At 41.8% G+C, this 22,795-nt stretch overlaps 1 protein-coding gene across 5 annotated transcripts in view; it reads left to right on the top strand.

The window, feature by feature from the left end:
- Window positions 1–22,795, top strand: part of CEP192 (centrosomal protein 192) — a 125,842-nt gene that overhangs the window by 82,400 nt on the left and 20,647 nt on the right. For all 5 annotated transcript variants that reach the window (XM_053247460.1, XM_053247461.1, XM_053247462.1 and 2 more), the window contains 11 exons: window positions 699–842; window positions 1,298–1,358; window positions 2,827–2,966; window positions 3,053–3,145; window positions 5,584–5,699; window positions 5,782–5,958; window positions 8,996–9,086; window positions 9,881–10,045; window positions 12,314–12,571; window positions 12,777–12,886; window positions 19,800–19,909. In XM_053247460.1, coding sequence (XP_053103435.1) covers window positions 699–842; window positions 1,298–1,358; window positions 2,827–2,966; window positions 3,053–3,145; window positions 5,584–5,699; window positions 5,782–5,958; window positions 8,996–9,086; window positions 9,881–10,045; window positions 12,314–12,571; window positions 12,777–12,886; window positions 19,800–19,909 — 1,465 coding nt within the window. The remainder of the gene's footprint in view (window positions 1–698; window positions 843–1,297; window positions 1,359–2,826; window positions 2,967–3,052; window positions 3,146–5,583; window positions 5,700–5,781; window positions 5,959–8,995; window positions 9,087–9,880; window positions 10,046–12,313; window positions 12,572–12,776; window positions 12,887–19,799; window positions 19,910–22,795) is intronic.

Genomic DNA, 22,795 nt, shown 5'->3' with positions numbered 1-22,795 from the left:
TAATGTTTTAACTTTTTTCTGTTGGTTGGTTTTGTTGTAAATTTCCCAGAGACGTGAGTTTTGGGCAGTATAAAAATATGTTACATAAATAAATATTTGTGGGGTGTCTAAGAGACACCTGTTTCCAGTATCGGTGGATATGATAGAGATACCCACATATCCAAAATCCCTACAGGGTCAGAAGTGACCGTAGAGGTCATTTTCTCCTTCCATTTTGTCTAAAACCATTTTGTGGCTCATTGCTTCACAAAATCAGACTTTTTCTGCAGTTTTTTGAGGCATTTCATGCTTTGGGGGGCATTCCTGGGCACATGGGGGACCAGCGGAGCATGCCACAGTAAGTTTATCCGCCATTCTGGTCTGCGTTTTTTGTATTTCTCTCTCCACTAATTCCCCTTTCCCCATAGTTGTAATGCTAATTCCACTAATTCCCCTTTCCCCATAGTCATTATGGTAGTAGGTGAGGAATGGAACCCACACGAGTAATGAGGTTATCCTTCATATTGTGTGGGATAGCCCTATGCACATAATTTAAACATTATGCAATTAATGCAATTTCCAGGATTTCTGCTAATTGACAAAGAGAAATATTAACCAATTAGCATGCCCTGGCAGTGGGCAGTAACCTGCAGTATTGGGTCCTTTAGGGAACACTAGTAATGGTCTGCTTCTAAAGTGTAAAAACCTCTTTATTACAGAATGCTGCGGCATGGCGCTGTTTCACATTTTTGAAGGAACCAGTTAACCCTTCAGTTAAAAGTACACCCCATACTTATAACATCTCTCAGCTAGCAGCTCCTTCAGTCATCTCCCACGTAATGAATGCAAGCTGTGAAGGGCAAGTAAGTAGCTATAGATGTCTTGGATAGTGGCATGAATTGAAATACAACTTATCGCGAAATCCTCACCCAACACCTGCTATTGGTAATGGAATTCTTATTTGGGGGAAAGTATATCATGCTCAGCTGCAAATGCTTACACACTACTTCACAGGATGGAATACTTTATGTCCAGTATAGCAGTTAAACTAGCAACATACTCTTCCTTGCTAGTCATAGTTTGTGTCCAAGTGGCTGAGAAGAGAAGAAATTAAGGTTCTGTTACTCTACAGAAGATTTGTGCTCTCCCTACTGCATCTGTCCCTTAGAGTAGTAAAGACATTTAATTACAGTGTAATCCCCTAATCTTCTGGTTTTTAAAACATTGCCTAGTTGTGAGACTGGCTAATCGGTGTTAAAAGGTGAACTATTATAGTATAAAACTTCCATTTAATTCAGATGTCTGTTTTTCCCTCCAGGATCCTGATGTTTTAATAGTTTGGGTCCGGTTCCAGGCACCAAGCAAACACACCTCTTCAGGTATAGATCTGACACACTTGTTCTGAATTAATGTAAGTTCAAGGTGGCTGTTAGTCCAAAAGGAAAAAAATTCAGTTGGTGAAATAATACTCTTAAGATCAGCCAGTATTCAGAATGTAGATCTGCTGCTACACATGACTGTTGAAGCTCTTCACAATTACATTTTTTAAACTAAGCATACACTTATATGAATGTGAATGAGACGTGTTGGGTAATATGTTTAGCGCATACATAATAGAGCCAGGGTTAGCTGTAGCTACTTGTCAATTGTCACAGGTTAGATTTGCTGCCATGTAATGTGTGAAATGGCAGTTGGCCTGGATGTTCAAAAGGTTTTACAGTGTTCTGAGCCTAGGCATAATGCTCTGTCTAGCATATCCTTGTATGCAGAGTTCCATGCTTATGATAGGAGGCAGTGTTTGCAGGAATATATGCTAAGGTTTTAAGTTTGCTCAGACCTGCCTGGCCAAGGCAAAAGACTTAATGTGTGCTTCAACTTGGGGCATATCTGGTAGCAGTCTTTATTGTGGACAATAAAGAGTACCTGAAGTGGTGTTTAAGACTTACTTGGGTTTAGTGCATATGTCATAGCAACCAATATTATTATTATTATTATTATTACTATTACATTTATATCGCGCTCTTCCTCCAAGGAGCCCAGAGCAGTGTACTACATACTTGAGTTTCTCTTTCACAACAACCCTGTGACGTAGGTTAGGCTGAGAGAGAAGTGACTGGCCCAGAGTCACCCAGCAAGTATCATGGCTGAATGAGGATTTGAACTCTGGTCTCCCCAGTCCTAGTCCAGCACTCTAACCACTATACCACGCTGGCTAAAATACTCTACATGTTTTATTTGTGGAGCTCAAACAGCCACAGCAGTCAGAAGAACAGTTTCAACAAACGTTCAGGTTGTGTAGTTAATCATCATCAACTTGTAATGTAACTGGTATGTACTTTACAAATTGATAGACATGGTGTTTAAAATTTCTAGCCTGTGAAGAAGTATGTACTGGTGCTGCACAAAAATCAAGTCCTTGTCCACAGGCTTTTAAGATTGAGACAAAGGTAGTGAGAGGGAAAACTTTGCATGGGCTATGATAAACTGAAAGAAGTAAAGAATTAGAGAATACATTTAAGCTAGAAATAGGACCAAAAAAAATCCAAATAGTAATCCAGAAGGAAATGTGAGAGAGAAGTTTTTAAAAGGCTTATACATAAGATTCACATGGCTGAAGTCTTGTACTGCTATTTTCATGCTTTCTGCATTTATAGGTCAGCTTTAGCACTATTTCATTGTGAAACTGAACACAATGTAGAGAAACCAACATTGTTTCTAAATTATACAAACACCTTCTTAGTTTTACTTCAGTTAGGTGGTTAAGTCTTCAGGGAATACTTCATTTCATGTAGGGCTCTAAAAATAAGTTTTTTCACTCTTCTGTAAATTGAATTTAAAAATTTTCAGAGTATTTGGGCCCACCAGATGAGTACTTTGCAAGAGTTGATGTGGAGGTTGACTGTCCAGAGCCTCCTAATAGTCTAAAAAGTATTCCTCTCCTTGCAAGATCTGGAACCCCTAGGATATATGCTCCAAAAGGCCTGCAGGTATATTATGTAAAACCTATTATCTTTTTGGATATAGCACATCTTTCTGTCTTAAATGTCTTATTATTTGTAACCTTTCCCCCCAGACTTTATACATGTCTGCAAGGATGGGATTATCTGCAAGACAGCAGTTGCCCTTAAAGAATGCTGGGAATATTAAAGTTGACTTGAAGATTATGGTAGGCTACTTTTATCTTCTTTCAGGGAATAGTTCTAAAGTTACTGTTCACCTCTTGTTCTCTTGACCCTTGTCCAACATGGCTTGTTCGATCTAGCAGGGAGGTTGTTGTAAACAGCCTGGTGGATATCATAAATGCTTCTCTGAGGGGAGGGCAGGATGCCTCCTTGTCTTAAGGAGGCAATCATTAGACCTCTTCTAAAGAAGCCTGCATTAGATCCCTCGGAGTTGAGCAATTATAGGCCTGTTTCCAACCTCCCATGGCTGGGCAAGGTAATTGAGAGGGTGGTGGCCTCTCAGCTTCAGGTGGTCTTGGAGGAAACTGATTATCTAGACCCATTTCAAACTGGTTTTCAGGCGGGCTATGGAGTTGAGACTGCCTTGGTCGGCTTGATGGATGATCTCCAATTGGCAATTGACAGAGGAAGTGTGACTCTGTTGGTCCTTTTGGATCTCTCAGTGGCATTCGATACTATTGACTATAGTATCCTTCTGGAACGTCTGGGGGTGTTGGGGGTGGGAGGCACTGTTTTACAGTGGTTCTGCTCCTACCTCTCGGATAGATTCCAGATGGTGTCGATTGGAGACTGTTGCTCTTCCAAATCTGAGCTTAAGTATGGTGTCCCTCAAGGCTCCGTACTGTCTCCAATGCTTTTTAACATCTATGTAAAACAGCTGGGAGAGATCATCAGGAGATTTGGAACTGGGTGTTATCAGTATGCTGATGACACCCAGATCTACTTCTCCATGTCAACTTCTTCAGGAGCTGGCACATCCTCCCTAAATGCCTGTCTGGAAGCAGTAATGGGCTGGATGAGGGAGAATAAACTGAAGCTGAATCCAGATAAGGCGGGGGTACTTATTGTGCGGGGTCAGAACTCTAGAGACAATTTTGATCTGCCTGTTCTGGATGGGGTGACACTTCCCCAAAAGGAACAGTTTTGCAGTCTGGGAGTACTTCTGGATTCACATCTCTCCCTGGTTTCTCATGTTGAGGCGGTGGCCAGGGGTGCTTTCTATCTGCTCTGGCTGATACGCCAGCTGTGCCCATTTCTCAAAATGACCTCAAAACTGTGGTACATCTGCTGGTAACCACCAGACTTGACTTTTGTAATGCGCTCTACTTGGGGCTGCCTTTGTATGTAGTCTGGAAACTTCAGTTGGTTCAGAACGCGGCAGCCAGGTTGGTCTCTGGGTCATCTCGGAGAAACCATGTTACTCCTTTACTGATGGAGTTACACTGGCTGCCAATAGGTTTCCGGACAAAATACAAAGTGCTAGTTATAACTTAAGAAGCCCTAAATGGCTTAGACCCTGGGTACCTAAGAGAGCGTCCTCTTCGTTATGAGCCCCACCAACCATTGAGGTCATCTGAGGAGGTCCGTCTCCAGTTACCACCATCTTGTTTGGTGGCGACACAGAGATGGGCCTTCTCAGTCGCTGCCCTGAGATTGTGGAATGCGCTCCCTGCTGGGATGCGATCCTCACCATCTCTGGCAATTTTCAAAAAACACCTGAAAACCCTTCTTTTCACCCAAGCTTTCTCAGCTTCCTAAATTGTGAGGGTTTTAATTTCTGGTTTGTTTTAAAATTCAAAACCCAATTTTGGGGTTTTTAATCACTGTAATTGTTTAATTGTTTTAAAATGTTTTTAAATTGTTAATTGTTATATTGTTTTTAAATTTGTTTTAGCTCTTTACTGTTTTAGTGGTGTGTTTTAATTGTAAACCACCCTGAGCCATTTTGGAAGGGCGGTATACAAATCAAATAAATAAATAAATAATAAATCAAAGCAGTCTATCTTCATAAGAGATCAGAAAGGCAAGAGACTTAAGCTTTTTGCTAGAAAACAAAATGCAGCCTTAAATGACAGTCTTGCAAACAGTTCCAGGAATTATGGTGATTTATTTCTTGTTCTGGTTTGTCCGCTCCTCTACTATATAGCAACTATCTTCTTCGTGTAGGATCACAGGGGGAGCAGATGGTCCTAATCACTGGCACCCACCAACAATTTGCTCTTTTGACTATAGGGAAATAGTGGAGACCATCTCCATACAACTGCTTTGCCAAGCAACAGGGGAGACAATAGCACAAGTTCCCTGACAGGACATTATAGATACAACTGTTGATAACCCTTAGCCTGCAAACATGAAGTTTTGCTGCTAGACTATAGAACAGTTGACCATTTTGGCTCTTGCCAATGCAATTTTTCCATACTATAAGCCTGTTAGCTCCTAAATTCTGAGATGCTCAGAATTCATTATTTAGATGCTCTTCTTTAATGTGTACATGTGCTGACCTGAGTTAAAACCTTCATGTTCTTGGCCTTTCCTATGCCCTTTCCTTGGCCTTTCCTATGCCCTAGAAGGAGGAAAAGGCTTCTCATAACACACCAAGAAGAGGATGTGGCCTACTTGAAGTAATCCTTTTTCTTTTCAGATACTAGAACCAGATAGTGGTATTTCTGTCAACCCAGAGAATCTGGCCCTTATACCTGGGGAGGAACAAGAATTGTCAGTCGACTTTGCTCCAAAGGACTATAGAAATGCTGAAAGGTAACTCTGTAATTGGCCTAACAATATAAATTAGAGATTATTTTTATGGAGTGTCTTTTAACTTAAGGTTTTATTTTAATAGTGTTGTGAAAATATTCGTGCTGCCATCTGGGCCAGAGTATAAAGTAACAGTGAAAGGTGAAGTATTTATGGAGGAGAGCAAACCTTCGATACAAAATTGCTACAGCTCAGAAGTTCCCCCCATCCTTGCTAACAAGCAGCTTGTGGTATGGGGAGGTGTACAACTTGGCAGAACAGTGTAAGTATCAAGAACACTACTTAAATATAGGATCTTGCTGCAGAAAGCCTGACCCTAATGCCTTTATCATGTTTGAGCATGGTTTTGAGTAGCTGTTATATTGAACTGATGTCCCAAGGAAAATTTGACCAGGATTCAAAAGCTCTGCATAGAAGGGGGTTCCTGACTCTTCCCCAGCATGCTATTGCAGTCAGAGGATCCCCTGAACCCCATGGGAGACTTGAGATGCCATGGAGAGGGTCAGTGGCAGTTGCAGAAAAGCCTCTATGGAGAACAGAAAGCAGTACAGCCCTTGAGTTGCAATTTATGTTCTATTTTATGTGGACATATATTCCACGATAGTGTATTTCTCAAAAGCATGTCCTAAAATCTGATGCTTAGCTGCTGCAATGTAAGCTTCACATGTTTTATAAGAACTGGATGCTGAAGTGAGATAGCCGTCCTTCTCACTACCAATTTCAGAAAAAACAGTCTGGGAGGAATTTTAGTGACTGCTAAAATATGAAGTTAGGCCTAAGCAGTTGTAGGGAAATGTGTGTGTCACTGCCATATTTGCTGTTGATTGCAATAGCAAGACTAGGTATTTCACTTGCCTTTATCTACAATAGGCAGAAAACCAGAACTCAAAGAAGGCACGTTAGGAAGTGTCTTAAGAGAAGTTTATTGGCCTTCTCATCATCTACTCATTTCAAATAGGAAAAGGAGAGGACATCAGAGTCATTTCTATAAGTTAAACATTGGCATGCCTTGTAGGAGGTATGAATTGTTTAGGCTTTCAAAGGATCAGCAAAGCCCCTGGAGCATGGAAGGCTGGAGAAATAAACTGTATAAAGTTGAAAGGCAAGTAACATTGACATCACTAGTTCACTGAGCTCAGACAGCATAGATAGAAATGGTTTAAATGACTTGTAACAGCACTCTTAAAAGTGTTGCCTTCACTTTCAATTTCTATACAACAGTCCTTATGTAAGTGTACCCTGACTGCACAGTCCAAGAGAGGTGATTACTGAGGTCTAAATTCTGTCTCAGCCTCCAACTGGATATGTCATAAATAAAACTAATTCCTGGCAGCTAATCTTTAAAGGAAGAGAAAAAAGCATCCTCTTAATAGCATGCAAAATTATTTGTCTGAAGTATCTGCCTTAGTCAGACTTGTAGTAGGCTGATTTTAGAAGTGTAGCTATTGGATCACTGCCACCCCACCGTGCGTCCTCTCTCTCTCTCTCTCTCTCTCTCTCTCTCTCTCTCTCTCTCTCTCTCTCACACACACACACACACACACACACACACACACACACACACACATCACATTGTTGCAGGCAGGCACAGACTGAGACAGCAGTGCACAGAGTTCTCTGCCTCAGCAAGCTTTTCGCACCTGCCGAACAGTTGAAGGATCCACACACCTTCTTGATCATCACAGGTGTAGGCTAGAGTGCATGCGGGGAGGAAGACTACACACCCCCACCCCAAAGAATCCACATATCTTCATCATTCGCCTCAAATCCACAGGTCTGGGCCAGAGTGCAGTTGTAAAAAAAAAGACAGCAGAACCTCCAGTGGATTCTTGACGAGTCACAAACCAACTGGAATACAACATGTGTCCCTTGCTCCATATTTCAAATATACACTTGGATCACAAACCAGCTTGGCATATAGTGGATTTGTAAGGAAAAAAGTTAAAACCACAACACATGCCCTTTACTTCATAGTTCTCACTCAGACCTTCTGGACTGCAAAACAACTTGAGCATAGTGCATTTTAAATAAAATGGTTTATTGGGATATTTACAGTTAGCTACACTTTCACTAGGTGCGAAGTATTTTGTGGATAGAGATCTCTCTTCCTGGAAGCTTTACTGCAGTAGGGGAAAATATTAAAGATCAATGGATTGACCAATCCACTTCAAATTGAATACATAGAGTTATCCCACCCTAAATCGGTGCTCAGTATCAAAGCCCTAATTCAAGCCATTACAGGTGATCTAAAGGGTGGAGGAAAAAGTGGGGTGCTTTACTCTTCTTTAATGAAGGCAAAGGGCAGATGGGGGTAGAATTATGATACAAGGAGGGGCTTTGGTTCCAGAAGCTTTTGTAATTTTCTGCCATGAAACAAGCCACTTTTTTTGATATTTTTAGAATTTTTTTAAAAAATAGATTAATGGATTGACCAATCCAATTCAAATTAAATATACAGAGCCCTCTCACCCTGCCCCACACCTGTGCATGATATCAAAGTTCTCTTGCAAGCCATCCCATAAATATCCCCCCCCACCATAGAACCACAAAAGGGAAATCCCATACGATCTATTGCTGTTTTGGAGGAGGTAGGCACAGCCTGAGCACACCAGTAGGTGGTGGCAAGGCAGAGGGTGTGCATAGTGCTGTTCTAGACAGCCAGCACTGGCCGCTCTGCTTCTTTTTTTTCACTGCTGCCTGCAGGCAGCCCATCAGCCCACACTGGAGAGCTTCAGGGAGGCCAGCAGAGAAGCCTCTGGAAGCCCCACCGACCTGCTGAACAGCAGGCACAATAATCGGTGGGGCGAGCTGTAGCCAGGAGCCTGCGCAAGCATATGGGGAGCCTTCCAGTGGCAGGCAAGCTTCCTGATCATAGCCAGTCCTTTGCTGCCATTGCGTGGTCTGCAGAGGAGGCATCGCAGAGCCCGTGCCGGCCGCAGGCCAGGGAGGCAGGTGCGCTGGGGACCTCCAGGAAAGAGAGGCTGCCAGGCCACAGACCTGCATCCCATGGTCCGGGCCTAATGGTGCCTCTGGCTGGTTTAGTATACATAAGCTCATGTGGTGTATAATAGGTGAAATATATTAAACCATCTAAAACGCTGAAATGGGTCTTGCTACTGAAAGTGCACAAACATCTAGCTTGAGTTAAGCTATAGAGTTATACTAACCAATTGGTGGTAGATCAGCTTGGATTAACAATACTACACTTTCTTATATACATTCCTTAAAAAAATGAAACTGTCTTATTCCTACCTCTTAAATAAAGCAAATTGCAACAAAATGTTTTAATGCTTTTATAGTCAACAGAAACTAATTCTGAGAAATGACTCTGTATCTACTACACAGCAGTTACGATTGTTGATAAGGGGTCAAGATCAGGACTGCTTTCAGGTGAGTCATGCCGTCTGATAACAAACTTATGGTCAGTATTTGAAGCTGATGTTGCTTTTTATTTAAAATAAAATGATCTTCATAAAATGATTGGCCTTTGAGTCTAATGTGTATAGCAGACATAGTTCTAGATTTTAACATTTGAAGCAGAAATGTTTGTTTCAGTATGCCAATGTTTCTGAAGCTTTTGAATTGTGTTAATCAAAATTCATTTTAATGCTAGTCTCATACTGGACTAGGGAACGTGAATCTATTCACAGATTCTCTACTCCATCGGGCCATCTTCATACCTTTAAAACACATTTCTTCAACCAGGCCTTTGATGGATGCTTTTGAGTTTAATTGGTTTTGTTTTTCTTAGGTGTGAACCATGTTGTGGCTTTGATTTAGTAGTGACTAAATATAATGAATAAATCAATAAAATACAGGAATATACTCTCCAGCAATTATGTTTCCCAACCCACATACATAAAACAGAATACAATTTAGTACATGGTATTGGTTTCCACCCCCCATATTGATATGTGTATCTGTGCAAGGAAAATGTTATGAAGAAGCCTAAATCAACAATATAATTTTGTTTACCCCAGCCTTTCTAAACTAAGGCGAGTAAAATTTCTGAAATTGCTCTTTCTTTGTTGTGTTGGTATTACCATGGACTGGTATACTTCTTGGTTGTAGACCTATTGAATTGAATGAGTAGTTGACTAAACACTTTTACCAAAAACTTAAGATAGAACTCTTGAGTTGGAATGTTGGCAAATTAACTTACTGTGTTTCTTATGTAATTGTAGTTGAAACTTGGAGAACGAGGCTACAATAATTACGAAATCAAGATCCGACCAAAACATGATTATAGTGTCTATTTAATATTTTCACCATCTCGTTTAGCTTGCATGTTTGCAAAGCTTGAAATGAAACAGCTTGGTTTTCAGTCTCAGATTGGAATGAAGTTCACTGTAAGTCTTACACTTTATTGTACAAGTAATGTGAGATTCTTATGAAATAATATTGATCTTGTTGAATGCCTTTAAGGAAGTTCTGAAAACTGTCACTCTCTAATTGTAATTGTAACTGCAGACTGGATTGGGTTTTTAAAGTAAACTAGTGGACCTGGGTGCAGAGCATCTGCGCCTCTAGTTGGGCCCAGCCACCACCACCCCCATGCCACCGCCGTCTCACCCTGGCGGGGCCAGGGCTTCACCCGCCACCTGTCATCTTGCCGCTGCCTGTCGTCCTCTCGTCGTCGTCCTCGGGGCGGCAGGGCTTTACCCACTGCCTGTCCACCACCCATCATCCTCTTTCCCGTTGCAGCTGCAGTGGGGGTGGAGCTTGCCCACATCCCCACGCATCCCTTCTACAGGAATTAATTAGATAGATAGATTACTTCAGTGTCTCACCCAATCTCCTGAAGTTGTTCAAGGCACTCTGTTGTTCTTCTTTGATAAGCCAAACTTCAAATAAGAACCCGTTCAGGGCAAATTAGTTTGTAGTGTAAAAATGTAGTGTTCTGCAAAGTACTGTGATATATTCTAAATATCCATTGTGCATGCTAAGTAAGCTTAATAGTTAATGGTGAATAATTAGTTTTGTCATGTTGCATGTCTCGGCTAGGAGTTTTTAACAAACAGCTTCCTGTTGCCTGTCCTAACCTTCTGTTGATAGACTTCCCCTAATGTGTTGGCTGCTTAGGATTTAGTTTAAACATTCTGTTTGTTTGTTTGTTTAAAACATCATTTTGTGGAAAGTCGCTCTTTTTGTTGTTCTTGCCATCACATCAGTATACTAAGTTTAAGAATTAGGCACATACTCCACACATGAACACTGATTTTTTTTGCCAGTGTCTGTCTTCAAACTGTGATTTAACCTTCATTCCTAAGATCAACACTGTGTCCCATCCCAGATTATTGACTCTCCATTCTTCCTGGCTTCGCAGCATCCCAGGGAAAGGTTGTGGTACACACTACATTCAAAGGGCCCTCAGGTTCTACATCCATCATACCTAAGTGTTTGGGCTTTCCAGCTCTCTGTTTCCTTGCATTCTACCACTTTAGGCTACAAAGTCTCCAAAGCCCCACCACTTGTGTTGAATCAAGGCTTGTTTCTTCCTAGGCTAGGAGTTATTAACCCTCAGAGTTCCCAGGGCATCATGGCCCACTCTACTTAAAGTGCTGCTGCAGCTCACTCTTTCAATGCCTATTTCTCTCAGATTTGTTTGGTGACAACCTGGTCTATTTTCCCACTCAACTTGCACTGTAATCTTCTGCTCTTCAGACATACTTTTCAGTAGAAGTGCCTTTCAACAGGTGGTGGTTGCCTGAACAGGTCCACCTGAAACCACTCCCTCCCTCTTTCTATTGCTGCTGTGATATGTCCTATTTACAGGATACCCTTTTTCACTTTATGAGAAAAGAACATTGGTCTTACCATGATAGGTTCCTTCTCCACAGTAAACAGAGGGTATCCTATTGACCTGTGGTTGCTAACTTCAATTAGAAGTTACTTTTCAATTAGTTATTTCAATTCAATTTTCAATTCAAGTTATTTTTCAATTACTTTTCTAATTACAATTAGAAGACACTTTTCTTTTGGATGGGCACCATAGTGGATGGTTTGACTAATTTTTCTTGAAATTGTTAGCTCATTCCATGTAAAACTTACTTGCTCCTTCCTTACAGCTTTCTCTCCTGTACTAGTTTATCCTTCCTTCCAGAATATCTGTGTGTCCTAGAAATTTTGCCAGTCCCAGAAGTGGGTATGGTGACTGCCTAGTCATGCCAGGAATTTACAATCTAATTTGTATAGCCCTGTCTTCATCTGGAACAAGTGGGAGGTCCAAACTGTTTCCAAGATACTCTCTGTCCTCTGTGGAGAAAGGAACATGGATTTATTTTATAGGTTTTTGTCTCTAGAGTCGACCCACCTAATCTGTGAGCAGCTAGAGAAGGGCCCTGGCAGAAAACTTCTAAGAACAGGCAGGTTCACACAGGGTGAAGGCAGCCCTTCAGACATCTTGGAGCCAAGTCATTTAGGGACTTTGTTGGCTTAACAATAGCAATTTATATTGCACCAGAAACAACTAGCTATAAATCAAGATATCTAAGCTTTGTCATTACTTAGGATCCTCTGCCTCTCTTGAATAGTTAGGTTAGGAACAATTAACCTTGGAGCAGGGAAACTGGTTTCTTTCCATTCCTGTGATTAAGTGTTAACTGTTTGTTTTTCAGATACCATTGTATGGATATGGAGGAAAAAGCAGTGTGATTTTAGAAGATGTTAAAAAACACTATAATAGATACATAGTAGAACTGACTGAGCCATCACCTGGTAAAACAAGCCAGACTTCTTTCTCTATACGAAATATAGGGTGCCGGGCTGCCTTTGTGAAAGCACTGTGCTCTAACAACTGTAAAAGAACTGTATTGGATACAGATCCAGTACAAGTGTTTCCAGAAAAGTTTGTCCTTAAGGAAAATGCACAGCAGGTAAATATAATCCAGCTGCTTGCTTATCCTGTTAACATGATATAAACATGATCTCTTTTTATACATGGTATATAAAATATGTAATTCTCAATTTTTTAAAAAAAACATGCTATACATTTGGGTATTTTTACATATAGTTTAGCTGTAGTAGCACTGCCTAAAGAACTTTGTTCAGTTTAAACTCTACAATGCTTCTTTCCCCCAGAAAATTACAGTAACATGTAATTCTGCTGAAAGAGAACAAAATGATGCATCAGTGAGAGCTACAATTTGCTTCTTCTATGGAGATGAAATTTCAAGACAGCAATATCGCAGGTAAGCCTAAATTTTTCTTCAGATAGAACAGTGTAGCTTTTATAAGCTATCTTCATTATCACCTGTTTGTCCTTAGGAATAAGTATCAGATGGCTGCTAGATTAAACTGTATTGGTAACTAATGATAGTATTAATATTAACACTTTAGTCATTTGGAAACATAATGGTTAACAAACAATAGTAGCTATCCCTGTTTTTTTTTAGAGATCTCTATTCTCAGACTTCTCAGTGCCGGATGATGGACCCCTCAGGTTGGATGGTACTCGACATGCTACTGAGGAAGAGCTGAGGATCTCTCAGAGTACCGATGGTGTTTATGACGCTGTTAGACTAAAGACTTTTGGATGTCTAGCAGCTGATGTTGCCGTGCGGGAAAAGAAAATCCGAAGCTGCAAAGACAGAATTATAGTGGGAATGTGGAACGTAAGAAGCATGAATATGGGAAAACTTGACACAGTGAAAGATGAAATGAATCGACTACAGATTGACATCTTGGGCATCAGTGAATTAAAATGGATTGGAATAGGACACTTTCAGTCAGAAAATCATACCATTTACTACTCAGGACACAAAAACCAAAGGAGGAATGGTGTTGCTTTCATAATCAGGAAGGATATAGCAATGACAGTACTTGGGTACAATGTGGTCAGTGACCACAATTAGATTTATCTATCAATCAGATTTAATTGATAGATATCAAATCTATCAATTAGATTTAATGGACAACCCTTTAACATGACAGTTCTTCAAGTCTATGCCCCAATAACTGATGCAGAAGAAGGGGAAGTTGATGGGTTTTATGCTCAAGTTCAGTCTGAAATTGACAGAACATGCAAGCAAGATGTGATGCTGGTGGTTAGAGACTGGAATGCCAAAGTTGGAAAAGGTAAGGAGGAAAACACAGTTGGCCTATATGGCCTAGGAAACAGAAACAAAGCAGGAGAACGACTTATTAGTTTCTGCCAAGCCAATGGATCTCTTCATTGCCAACGCATTCCTCAAACAACCATAAGTGGTGCCTATACATATGGACATCACCAGATGGAGTACACAGAATAATTTAGACACCAGCAACAGTCACTGGAAGTACTGTGGATAGGGCAAGTTACTCTCCCCTTGCTAAATAAAGAGAATCAACACATTAAAAGGTGCCTCTTTGCCAAGTTAGCAGGGGTACATCATTGATGGGGAACCAGAGGAACTGTGGAATGAAATCAAAGCAGTTGTTAAGGACGGATGTGAAAAGAGACCGCCAAAGACCAAGAAACAGAAGGAAGTAAAATGGATGTCAGAACAGACGGTGGAAATTGCACAGAAGAGGAGAGAAGCCAAAGTCAAGAAAGATAAAGACCTCGGGAAGGAACTTATTAGGGGATTTCAGAAAGCTCTTAAAAGAGACAAGGAGCAATACTACAATGACATCTGTAAAGACCTTGAGGATGGAAACAGACACGGAAAAACAAGGCAAGTTTTCAAAAAGATCTCTGAACTCAGAGGGAGGTTCCAACCTCAAACTGGTATGTTAAGGGATGCCAAAGGACAGATAGTAACTGATTCAGAGAAGACCAAACAGAGATGGAAGGAGTATACTGTATACCTGTACAGCAGGAAAGTCAACATCCAAGATACTCTAGAAGATATTCCTTACTTGCAAGAACCTCTAGTACGAAAAGATGAAGTTAGATCAGCACTCTGGTCATTACCAAGTTAGAAGGCTACAGGAGTTGATGGAATCACTACATAAATATGGCAAGCAGCAGAAGAAGAATCAGTCAAGGCTCTAACCAATCTATGCCAGCAAATTTGGAGAACAACACAGTGGCCAACAGATTGGAAGAGGTCAGTCTACATACCCAGTCTACATACCCATACCAAAGAAAGGAGACTTAACAGATTGCACAAACCATCACACAATATCCTTAATTTCCCATCCTTGCAAAATAATGCTCAGGATCATCCAACGCAGATTAGAGCCCTATGTGGAAAGGGAAATGCCGGATGTTCAAGCTGGTTTCAGAAAAGGCTGAAGAACAAGAGACATCATTGCTGATGCATCCTGGATAATTGAGAAAGCCAAAGAATACCAGAAAGAAGTCAATATGTGCTTTATTGACTACAGAAAAGCCTTTGATTGCATCGACCATATCAAGTAGTGGAATATCCTTAGGAAAATGGGCGCCCCAGAACATCTTTGTTCTCATGAGAAACCTATACACAGGACAGGAAGCCACAGTCCAGACAGAACATGATGAAACAGGCTGGTTCTAGATCAGCAAAGGAATAAGACAAGGCTGTATACTTTCTTCTTTATTTATTCAACGTATATGCTGAACATATACTGAGAGAAGCTGGATTGGAAGAAGATGGGCATGGTTTTAAAGTTGGAGGAAGAAACATCAATAACCTGCACTACACTGATGACACCACTCTGATATCTGAGAAAGCAGATGATCTGCAAGCTCTAGTAATGAAAGTCAAGGAGCACAGTGAAAAAATGGGACTACAACTAAATGTAAAGAAGACTAAACTAATGACAATGGGTACAGCAGCCAGCCTCAGAATTGACAATGAAATGGTGGATAGCTTCTAGGATCAACCGTCAAAAGTAAAGGATCCACCAGTCAAGAAATACGCTGCAGACCAGCACTTGGTAGGGTTGCAATGAAGGTCTTGGAAAGGATATTTAGATGCCATCACGTGTCTACACCTAAAAAGATTACAGTTGTTCAGACAATAGTTTTCCCCATCACAAGGATGCAAAAGCTGGACTTTGAAGAAGCAAGATAGAAAGAGTATTGACCCTTTTGAACTTTGGTGCTGGAGAAGACTTTTGAGGATACCATGGACAGCCAGGAAAACAAAAAAATGGACAGCCAGGACAGCCAGGAAAACAAACAAATGGATCATAGAACAAATCAGTCCAGAACTTTCACTCGAGGCACAAATGACAAGGCTCAAACTATCATACTTCGGACACATTATGCGAAGACCCAGCTCCCTTGAGAAGTCTATAATGCTGGGGAACGTTGAAGGAAAGAGAAGAAGAGGACGACCAGCAGCAAGGTGGATGGACTCGATTACGACAGCAATGAATGCACCACTAAGAGACCATAAAGGCCAAGTTGAAGACAGATCATCCTGGAGAGAATCTATCTATGTGTTTACTAAGCGTTGACACCAACTTGACGGCACTTATTCAATCAATCAATTCTCAAACTAATTTTGCACACAGGGAATAACATTTTGTGCACATAACAAGAGGAGGGGTGATCTTTGCTGAACTTTCTTCTCTTTTCTTCCTGAAAATATGTCCACATATTTCCAGGAAGCACAGAGGGCTGCAGAAGAAAGGGGGAGAACTGGCAGAATTCTCTGGCAGAGACCATCTGCTGTGGGTAATCTTCACCCATATGTTCTAGAGGCAGACCATGTAAATGAGGCAAGTCTTTAAGAGCTTTGTGGGAGAAGATAGCTCCCAGTTCTGCCCCGCTGCTCTAGAGCCAATCACTTAAAAAAAAAAAATTCTCGTTTCCAGGCCTTTTTTCTGACTTGCTTTTCTTTTTAGTTACTTGCTTCTTTCTGTTTGTTGTTCTCCCCACCTCCAGTGGCAGGGAAGAATGGCAATTTGTTCTTCTGCTGAGTCAAAGAGACGACCCAATTCCAAGGAAAAAAGGAGCATAAGCTCAACACCTTTGAAACAACATGTTACTTTGTGGCCTTTATTTGATTGGGGATGCTCTACTTAGCTTCCTCAGCCAACAAGCCTTCCCCCCCTTTCAATGGCCGCTCAGAGGTGAAAAATGCCATGATGCCACCATCTTTCCATTCTTCTGTTGGCTGCAAAGATAAACCCAAAGTCATTAGCTGTTGGAGGCAAGAGTGCTGAGTCTTGGAAGCCAGCAAGTTCTCCAAAGGAGATGGTTTCAGTGATGTTGCCTAGCAAGTCAGAAGCACAGTGTTGCTGCTGCCTGTCCTTGCTCTGTTGTAGTTCCCAAGCTCCCTCTGCCTGCTTTCAGAAGGCTCCAGTAGCTTCTGTCTGCACTCTTCTGCAGCCTTCCTATTTTCTGTACATTAGATCCACCATTGATTTGGTGAAGCCTTGTGAACAGCCCCTTCCATTTATTTCTGTTGGAGTGTGGTAGTAATATTTGAAGCAGCCATGTAGGGGGCTTGCCAGTGGCCCAGGGACAGGCTGTGGCTGTCACCCCCCTTGACCACTGCACCCACATGTGCTTCGGCCACACACCCTGCATAGGAGCAGACAAAAGGCCACAACTCATATTCTCAGCTGGCAATCTGTTTGTTTTCATGCTGGGTGTTGGGAGGGTGCAAGGATTTTCCCTGGGCTATGTTGCCCCTCCCCCTCGCCTTTTGGTTTCTGTAGAGGATTCTCCAGATCCCCATCATGCCACCTCCAGGCTTCATTCTTGCTGGGATGCTTTTCCAGGGCTATCTATGTGAGTTCTGTCCAGGAACCCCACTCCTCAGATTTTCCACAGGGATGGTCACTCAAGGACCCTTCTTCTCCATCCTTGCCACAGAATCTCTCATCCTTCCCTTCAGATCAGGAAAACAAGGTCTCTGAGGAGGAAACTTTTCTTCCAGGCTTTTTCATGTTTCATGCTCCATTTCTCCATAAGAACACCTTGCTCCTTGAGCTTGACTTTACAAGACCAGCTTTACAACCATGGCTTCTAGAGAAGTTGTTACCAATTTCCTAAGACCAAACTTCCTCATCCAAGAATTCCTTTTCCATAGTATTTTGAGGAGGCTGTCAAGGCTGTGTGAAGATTTATGGTAACTTGAAGATGCTTAGGTCATATTTGCAGCAAGTGTTACATGATGCCTAAAGAAATTATAGAGTTTCTCAGGTTTATCTTGTGGGTGCTCCTGTTGCAGCATTCCTTCTTCCCCAGGATGGGGAAAACTCTAAACGACCACACACATAGGCAGACAGAAGCTGCTCTCACATTCTGATTTCCATGCTGGCCTCAGAGCTTTGGTAGATTATACATCTTCACTCGGGCTGCCATCTTCTGGCCAGATCGAATTATTTAGGCTTTCTCTGCTAAACCCACAGGACTGTGCTGAAAATTCAGAAAGCTGTTCATTGCTGATGCCAGTTTAGATGCTATCCACTTTCTTTCTAGGAGCATAGCTGCTGCTGTTGCTAGGTGGACACTTGGGCTTAAGCATTGGTTTGTTAATGTCTCATCTAAGACCAATGTAGCCACAGTTTCCTTCAATGAATCCAAGCAGTTAGTGATAATTCTTTAGGCCATTCTACTAGACACATATGGCAAATGCAATATTCTACTATCTGGTGAGAGATAACAAGAAGCCATTTGTCCTCCTTCTTCTTGTCCCTCAAGATCTCATTTCTGTGCCAGGGACTCATACACCAAGCATCCTTCCTGGTACAAATCCTAGGTTTTGGAAAATATCTGCCACTAATACCAGCTACTGCCTCCATGTTAATTAGTGACATGGTTCTGTGGGCAGGGCTCCACATGAGAGAACTTCTGTGGTTCCTCTTCTCCTTTTAGAATGCAATTGTACAGTGGAGTCACTGAAAATTGTCAGTTCCAGCTTAGATTCATTCTTCTGTTGATAGGTGGTTGATCCCCAAACATTTCCCCAAGAGTTGTGCTCTTGTGGACCAGGATAGGATATTAGTTGGTACAGACACCTGCTGGGGAACCCATTGCCTTGACAAGACAGTCCAGGACAAATGAACAAGATCTGAACAGAGATTTGGTATCAGAGGGTCATTCATCTCACTTTGTTGGTGTACCAGCCTTTGGTTCAATGGGGATGGACAACTCAGCGGCCAAAGTGCAATTGATGGAAGGCACCTGACCCCTATTGTTGCACCAGGAAGTTCCACTTTTCCAAGTGTCCCTTAACATTGCTCATTGCCAAGCATGTATCTGGCATTTTCAGCACAAAGGTGGATTTGCTTAGTCATTAGGACCTCACCCATTCAGAATGGCGCCTGAACCCACCACATTCAAAATGATTCTGAGGTGATTCCAACTATTTTCAGTATACTTGTTTGCTTCACCAATGAACTACAAAGTGGACTGGTACTTCAAAAGATTCCAAAGACCAGGGGACAAAGGAAATATTTGCCTTCTGTTGTTCCCGAGACTCTTGTATACCTTTCCCCCCAACACTTCTGATGGGCAGTCTTCTACATGGAGTGCACCCAGATAGTTGTAATAGCACCAAGTGGCCACATTGGAACTGGTCCATCTAGCGGTTCCGCCTTTGCAGACCTCCTCAAGGCATCTCTCTCAGGGCCCCTTCGGCCACATCTACCTTGCTGTGTGAATACTAAACAGCAACAACTAGAGAGTTGTTACTCTGCATCAGTTCTTCATACTTTGCTTGCTTCCAAAAGGTCGTCCATACACACACAATCTGTGAGACTACATGGCAAGCTGGTCATGCAGCAAAAAAATTCATTTCTTATCAGCCGGTTTTAAGACTCAGAAGCCCAGTCTTGTGGCTTCTGAGGGTCTGACAGAATAAAATGAGGCATACACTCCTCCCCCAGTCATCCTGTAGATTCATGGAAGAGAGGTGGTATGTCTTGTCTTCATGTTGGACATCCAGGGACAAATAGTTGCCAGAAAGGGATTGATGTTCATGACCACATGTGTATCCCTGATAATGCTCTTTAGGGAAATTTTCTCCTTTGGTGTCAAATGATTGTTTAGACTTGTTATGTTAAACTCCGATTATTGGGAATAAGAAGTAGCTGATAAGCGGTAGCTATAGATATCCTGCATTACAATGCATACATTCCTATAACATGGGATTATGTGTGTTCCTGAATATCGTGGTCTATCAGAATTCTTTTGTAATTGATGGGATCCCAGGTATCACGCTTTTAAAATTGTCTTTTTAGAGCTACACAGCATAATCCAGATCAAGAGCAAAACATACTCCCTGCTGATAATCCAGTGATAAATGTAAAGTTTGATGAAGAATTCCCTGGGGAAGAGCTGGTGACTGAAGGTAAGCTTAGTTGTCGTAACTGAAGGATTATATAAAAATAGCTTTCAGCACCACTTCCTGTGTGATCCTGTAACTTTCTTTTCTGAGAGAGTCTGGTACCATGTATGGAGCTGGTGATGTTAACCCTTTGCTTTCTCCTCCCTACAGTCTCCAGAGCCCTTACGATATTTGTACAGATGTTGACAAGGATTCTCATTTGAGAAGGATTTGAAACCATTCTGACTTCTTGCTTTCCTTTTTTACTGGCTTGAATTAAATGCCAAGCCAAACAATTGCCCCCAAAGTAATGCTACCTGAAGTCAGTGGTATTGCTTCCATTAGGAATGTGACCTGAACTTAAACCTAATAAGGGCACTTCAGCATTATTTTCCCTCCTTTGTTTACCATTACAACTTTAGCTTTGATCCTAATTACACATTTTGAAGTAACCTATCTGAAATTTATGGGACTTCAGTCTCTTGTGTCTTATTTAGAATTAAGTCAATCTTCACTTCCAACCTCCCTAGAGGTTAAAAAGAACCAGGCTTGTAATTACCATAATTGCAGTTCTAATATTTCTGTGATATTTACGCAAGTGACTTTTTGGAGTACTATCAAGGAACTTCCATGATCTGGATCGTGATCTGTTGCACTCATAAGAGTGGGTTCTGCCCCTGCATGGGACTATTCAGGTAGAATTGACTAGTTCCTCGAAGCACTTAGCCCTGCACCTTGCACATGGTGTGTTTTTTCAGTTTGAGTTCGACACCTCGACATGAGTGCAGTCACTGCACATCTGAGAACAATGGGCATGGCAGTATTTGATGACTGGCTCATTGCAGCACAGGACAGGAATGAGTTACTTTCTCAGATATCGTATTTATTGCAACTTATCGAGGACCCAGAGATCTAGGTGAATTGGGGGGGGGGAATCATACTTGATCCTATGAAGATGATGAGTTACATTGGAGTTGTCACACACACACACACACACACACACACACACACACACACACACACACAGAGCATACTTACCAGAAGAACACTGCCAGCTGATAAGAACATTAGTACAGAGCAGTGTTCCCTCTAAGGTGTGTGCACGCTCACAAATTTTTTTATGTCTGCTCAGTTAATTTTAGATCCTGCTCAGGTTGAATCAAGAAGGCCCCACTCTGAATGCATGAGTGCACACACTGTCTTGATACTGCTGCCCAGAACAAAATTCATTCCGCACACAGATGAAAAAAATTAGAGAGAACACTGGTACAGAGTTTCTGGAGCAAACCAACACAAAGAGCGTAAAACATCCAGAGGTTGCTAAGGCTTATGGCCTCCTGCAACTCTGCGGTATAATATTCCCATATTAGGATGTGCCCGCTCCAGTTGTAGAGTTGTCTTTGTATTCAAGTCCAACATAGACACAAACCAGATGAACCTTCAAATTCCTGCCTCAGTCCTAAACTTGCTAAAATGGTGGGCTGCAGTCAAAAACCTGCAGGAGGGAGTTCCATTACAGGTTCTGTCTCCTACTTGCATGGGTCGTCACTGATGCATCTCTCAGGATGGGATGTGTACTGTGGGGAATGTCAGACACAAGCTGTGTGGCCAGTAGAACAAAGACAGCTTCATATAACCTTCCTGGAGCTGTTAACTGTATCCAGGCTCTAAAATTGTTCCTGTCAATACTACAGGAGAAAGTAGTACAGCTAGAGCTTGACAGTACCACTGTCATTGCCTGCTTGAACAGACAAGGAGGGACTGTCTCCTGATCATTCTGTGCACTCAGTATCCAGTTGTGGAACTGGTCCATTGCTCATCACATTCACCCAATTGCCCTACACATAAAAGGGACAGAGAACATTTTGGTGGATGATTTGAGCAGTCTAGAAGTGGGATTACAGCACCACGAATGGAAGATCCATCCAAAATACGTACCCAAGCTATTCAGTTCCTGGGGGATTGAATAGCATTGGATGTATTTGCATCAGTGCAGAACAGAAAGTGCCCCAATAAAGTTCCCATGTCTTGCTGAAAGTCCATTTAGCAGTAATTTCTTCAAAACACACAGGTTGGGATGGCAGAACTGTGTTCTCCCACCCTTATTGCAAGAGATTTCTGAAGGGCATAAATAATCTGTATTTTCCAGTGGAATGGAGAACAATGGAGTTTGTCATTAGTACTTTCCACTCTAATTGAGAAACCCTTGAGCCAATGGCAACAACCACTATGAAGTTGGTTACTCAGGAAACTGTTTTTCTTGTCGCCATAACCACTGCAAAAAGTGTTAGTAAGTTAACAGCTCTGAGAATGAGCATTAGGAAAGATTGTGCCGTCGATGTCAACTCTTGGCAACCACATAAACGTGGTTTTCTTGGTGGAATACAGGAGTGGTTTACCATTGCTTCCTCCCGCACAGTATGAAATAATGCCTTTGCCATTGTCACTGAAGTGAGCATCTGCCTTCCAGCACTTTTTCCTATATCACTGCTGCCCAATACCTTATACTAAATTCTACCCTGATAAGATGCTCATACGGATGGACCCATTGTTCCATCCTAAAGTAGTATCCAATAGTCACTTAAAGGCGGTCATCCTAAAACCGAAGAAGTGGAGACTTAACTGCCAAAATAAATGGTCATGCCAAGTGTGAGAGATGGCGCATGGGCATCATGAAGAGCTTGAAGAATCCCACCAGCGAGGTCCTGTGCAGGCTTATGAATGTCAGCGGATCACTTACAGATCATCAGTTACAGGTGAACAACCTGTTACTCCATCTGGGCTTGATGCCTTGATATAAAACTTACTAGCTAGCATCCAGAGCAGTGCTAGTATAAGCAATACTTTGGGGGTGCCATTTCCAGCCTTGTCTCCTCCCAGTGATCCTCCTAAAAAGCCATTCCCAAGGGT

The sequence above is a fragment of the Hemicordylus capensis genome, chromosome 4 (genome assembly GCF_027244095.1).
Source record: "Hemicordylus capensis ecotype Gifberg chromosome 4, rHemCap1.1.pri, whole genome shotgun sequence".
NCBI lineage: Eukaryota > Metazoa > Chordata > Lepidosauria > Squamata > Cordylidae > Hemicordylus > Hemicordylus capensis.
The sequence above is the reverse complement of the archived record's forward strand: the minus strand, read 5'-3'. Positions and strand labels throughout refer to the sequence as shown.